Source organism: Nicotiana attenuata, chromosome 7 (assembly GCF_001879085.1).
Source record: "Nicotiana attenuata strain UT chromosome 7, NIATTr2, whole genome shotgun sequence".
Classification (NCBI taxonomy): Eukaryota; Viridiplantae; Streptophyta; class Magnoliopsida; order Solanales; family Solanaceae; genus Nicotiana; species Nicotiana attenuata.
In genome coordinates, this window is record NC_031995.1 from 36,960,778 (window position 1) to 36,965,262 (window position 4,485).

Genomic DNA, 4,485 nt, shown 5'->3' on the forward strand with positions numbered 1-4,485 from the left:
GCACGTGGATGGCAGAACCGCTAAACTCCTCAATCCTCATCCGTTCATCAACACACAATCGTATATCTGACTTCTAACATCCAACTCAAAACCCAACACTCGGCTCAGCCACAGACCTCACTATCTCTCTGTAAATATCCACTCCCTCTCTCTCTCCTCCCATTATCCACGCGCGCGCACTCTCTCTTCCAATGGCTGGTTTGCTGGAAACCATTAAAGTCCCACGCGCCTCGGCTCTGCCGTCGTCGTCGCTGGCTCCGGTAGCCGGTTTTTCCTTCTCAAGTCCTCGTTCCTCTGTTAGATTCTCTCAATTCAGAGGCCTTAAGATCCAGCCAACTCGCTCATCCGTCTCCAATACTTCATGCTCAAAAATCATTCCCCGAGGAGCTCGAATCGTCTGCGAAGCGCAGAATACTGCCCTTGAAGGTAATTTTTTTTTTAAAAAAAAATATCTTGTTCTCTTCTCTATTTTAAGCTTGATTTTGCTGAATGAACTGTTTCACAACATTTAATTCCATAGTAATGAGTAAATCTTCAGTTTGTAGACGGGTTACGAGTTTAGGTTATTTGATACGAGCTTTCATGTTTTACAAGTAACAGGAATTATATTTCATATTCTAAGACAGATTTTACTTGGCGGTGGAAATGGACACCTGAATAACCACTTTCAATTTGTAAGGGGCAGGGTTGCACAAGGAGCGTTATTTAATTGATTTGAAGTAGTGAATATGGCTATTAAGAAGACTTCTCTTTCTGTTTCTTTGGATTTAGAGTTTCTCGTTATCGTTGGAAATTCAATGGCATCACATTGCTAATAAACAAACGGCCAATTCAAAGACTCATTTGGGTTTGACTTTTGTGCTTTTTCATCAGTCATCAGTCTGTTTTAATAGTTTTCCAATGAAAGCAAAGACATAGCCTCAGAGTTCTAAGGTTAGAAGTACTTTGGACAAGTTCTAAGGTACACTAATTTATGTTTTCTGAATAAAACAGGAATTTGTGCGGGAAAACCATCAGTAAAGTGTCATCTAGTACCTGTGTTAGATGTCCTTTACAAATCCTAGAAACTAGAATAACGCTTTTACAACCACCAGACACCTGCCGCAGGTGGGGTTGTTGTTCTTGTTTTTTCCCTTTTGTTGATATTCCAGACACCATCCAAACGATCCTTGAGCAACCCTGCCCTGCCACGGTTCCTGCAATAAGCTCCTTTCCTCAATCTTCCGTAGCTCTTCTTGTAGCTTCTTACTTTTCTTTTTCGTTCTTTCCCTATCTGATGGAAATACTATTTTGCTAGTGGTCTTTAACAACAATATAAAAGGGAACTAGTAGAGGTGTCAAGATGAGCCAATTGAATGTTAAAACTTAAAAGGCATCACTGGGGTCTCTATGGTGTATTTCCGCATAAATTGCTACTTCCACTTACCTGCTAAAATTCAATGAATATTGTTTGCTATTATTAGGGATGGCAAACGGGGCGGTGCGGGTCGAAATACCTTTTCATAAAAATTAATGCGGGACGGGGCGGGTTGTGGGTTATGTGGGTTTAAGTAAGATTTCTTCTAATTCTTCCTAATCAAATTTTTTTTTTCTTGACTAAAGTTCATGGCGGCATTTGTGTGATGGTTTTTTTCCGGTAAATCTCAATAGAGGAATGGGATTTAAGATCTCGAAAAAATATATTCTTGTAAATACTATTTTACAATGAATACTAAATTAATACATAAGGGGTCATTTGCGTTTTTCACAATGAGCAACAAATATTTTTTGTTTAAATTGAAGAATTCAATACATAAGCAACAAAAGAACTTTCAATTTTTGGTTATTAAATTGAAAATTTCAGCCAAAATATAAAAAAGAAATAGGCAAACAAAATGGAAAAAAAAACACTTATGCGGTGTGGGGCAGGGTGGGTGGACGCGGGTGTGTGTTGGGGGCGGATGAACGCGGGTGAATACGGGGCGGGACTGGCTAAAATCTTAGCGAGTTTATGCGGGTTTGCCCCGCAACCGCACCACACCGCTTGCCATCCCTAGCTATCATGAGCATGTTGATTGCTCATGATGAGGCATTCTTTGCTATATTGTAGAAGTACCACCAACTTGACCAATGTTGTGGGCACCTATGAGTTACTCGTAGAGCTTCTTTATATCTTTGGGAATAAACATTGTTTGGTACATCAGTGCTTCCTTTCACCTTGTTGAACTTCATTCTTCACCCTTATTCTGTGCGAGATGTAGATGTTGCACCTGTTACACGAATCGTACATAGTTAAGAATATGGGATTCTATGTTTTCCGATTTGATCTTTGGCCTTATTTACTTAATATAAGTAGCGTAAACAAATATGATACATCAGCTTCCTTGTCTAGTAAATTACAAATTTGTTTCTCTGGTTTCTGTTTCTGTGTAATTAGCCTGGCGCAATATGCGTCTTGTCTAGAGAGCATTGCTTTTGCACCATCCCCATCATCATCAGGATCTTTTATTGGTTTAACACGGTTCTTCGAAATTGCAGTGGGTGCTGTTAATGATCAAACATGGAAGTCACTTGTTGTAGAGTCTGATATACCTGTACTGGTTGAATTTTGGGCTCCGTGGTGTGGTCCATGCCGAATGATCCACCCGGTCATTGATGAACTGGCAAAGGAATATGCTGGCAAGCTTAAATTCTTCAAGCTGAACACGGACGAAAGCCCTTCCACAGCAACTGAATTGGGGATTCGAAGCATCCCAACTGTGATGATTTTCAAGAATGGAGAGAAGAAAGATGCAGTCATTGGTGCAGTTCCTAAATCAACACTAACCACCTGCATAGAGAAATTCTTGTAAAATGGTGCATATATCTTATGAGAATCTTCCTGTTTCTATTTTCCCTCCTTGCCTTTGATGTGGCAAAATTAATCTAGTAAACCTGAAATGCTCCTGTATAGTTGGGTGGCATTATGTTTCCCCATTAACATTATGTTGGTAGTTGAATGTTTCTGTTGAGTTAGTTTGTAATATTTGGGGGTCTCAAGTTAGTTTGTAATATTTGGGGGTCTCAAAACTGAACAGGCATATCTATTTGTGAAAGAGAGTGGCTTTTCAGAAAAGTCATCTCTAAAATTCTATAAATATAAGTAATCTCCTGAAGTAGCGGAAGTTAATTTGCAGTATACAAAGACTTCCTTTAATCCTGAAAGGAGTTGCTTGTAAACCCCTGAAGACAATAGGGGCAATATCTCTTAAGGACAGTGTGTTTGACACAGCAAAGTTTTTCTTCTTCAATTTTGTTTCCTATTCTTCTAACAGTTTCTCATGCATAGAAATTGACTGATTGTGTCTGTAAAGGCTTTAAAATGGCATCATCCAAGCTTTATTTTAACGGAAGGCTTCTTCAGGCATTTGTTTTTGCACAACACATGCTAGGCATTTAACTTTGCATGTTTCTCACCTTGTTTAGTGCACGTAGCATCAAAATGATCACAGCCAAAGCGCACGCGCTATGTTTATTAGTAATATTTGGCTTTATGAGATCAGTACTCGCTATTGAGGTTTTCTGGGCTGTTCTATACTTTGCTGACTGCTGAGGGCAAATTTTTGTTTACTGCGGTTCATGGCAGCAGATGTGTTCCTTGATGTATTAATTTTATTTCTTTATGTTCTTTTTATTTTATCACCATTTATATGTAGATATGATCATGAGAGAGTAGTGGTGTTGTGCATAAACTAGGATTTATGCTGGATTTGTGCCGGTGTGACTTAGGGTGCTATTTCAAGAAGCTAGTTTGATTGTTTATTGCTTTTGTTTCCATGGGTTTATGTGGTCAGTTTTTAGCTTAATTTGAAGTTCATATTTTTAAAGGAGAAAAGCAGATCAGAGTAAATCTGGATCTATTCCGTTTACTGAAGATAAGATTAGGTTACCATCATTGACTATGATCTCTAGGTAGTCCATGTCATTTTAGTTTCATAAACACTCAATTTTTTTTTGAAAATAACTATCCAATTTTTTTTTGGAAGAGTGCGAGCGTGGCAGGTTTGGAGTGGCTAATTGGGTTGTTTAATGTCATTTTTAACACGACAAAAATGCCTGAAAAACTAAGGTGGAGTACAATGATTCCATTGTGCAAGAACAAAGATAATATTTAGAATTGTAACAACTATAGGAGTATCAAGTTGCTAAGTCATATTATAAAAGTTTGGAAGAGAGTGCTGGAGATGAGGGTGAGGAAGGATGTGTCTATTTTTGAGAACCAATTCGGATTCATACCAAGACAATCGACTGCAGAAGCCATTCATCTTGCGAGGAGACTAGTGGAGCAATATGGGGAGAGGAAGAGAGACTTACATATTGTGTTAATTGACCTAGAAGAGGCATACAACAAAGTCCTAAGGGAGGTTATTTGGTAGCTAGAGTTGTATCGATAACATACACTAGGGCGATTAAGGACATGTATGATGAGATAAAACATCCCTAGAAAGGAATGGAAATTTTAAAGGA

At 38.6% G+C, this 4,485-nt stretch overlaps 1 protein-coding gene across 1 annotated transcript; it reads left to right on the plus strand.

Annotated features, from left to right (window-relative positions):
* Nucleotides 1-3,247, plus strand: LOC109228938 (thioredoxin-1-like). The gene is made up of 2 exons (XM_019394205.1): nt 1-426; nt 2,518-3,247. The coding sequence occupies exons 1-2, from the start codon at nt 192-194 to the stop codon at nt 2,829-2,831; spliced, it is 549 nt and encodes a 182-aa protein (XP_019249750.1). The 5' UTR covers nt 1-191; the 3' UTR covers nt 2,832-3,247.

What these genes read in the sequence shown, in the direction of transcription:
- LOC109228938 (XM_019394205.1), top strand. Translation starts at nt 192, where the DNA reads ATGGCTGGTTTGCTGGAAACCATTAAAGTCCCACGCGCCTCGGCTCTG. An exon ending in GCAGAATACTGCCCTTGAAG is followed by an intron (nt 427 to 2,517) that starts GTAATTTTTTTT and finishes TCGAAATTGCAG; the next exon opens with TGGGTGCTGTTAATGATCAA.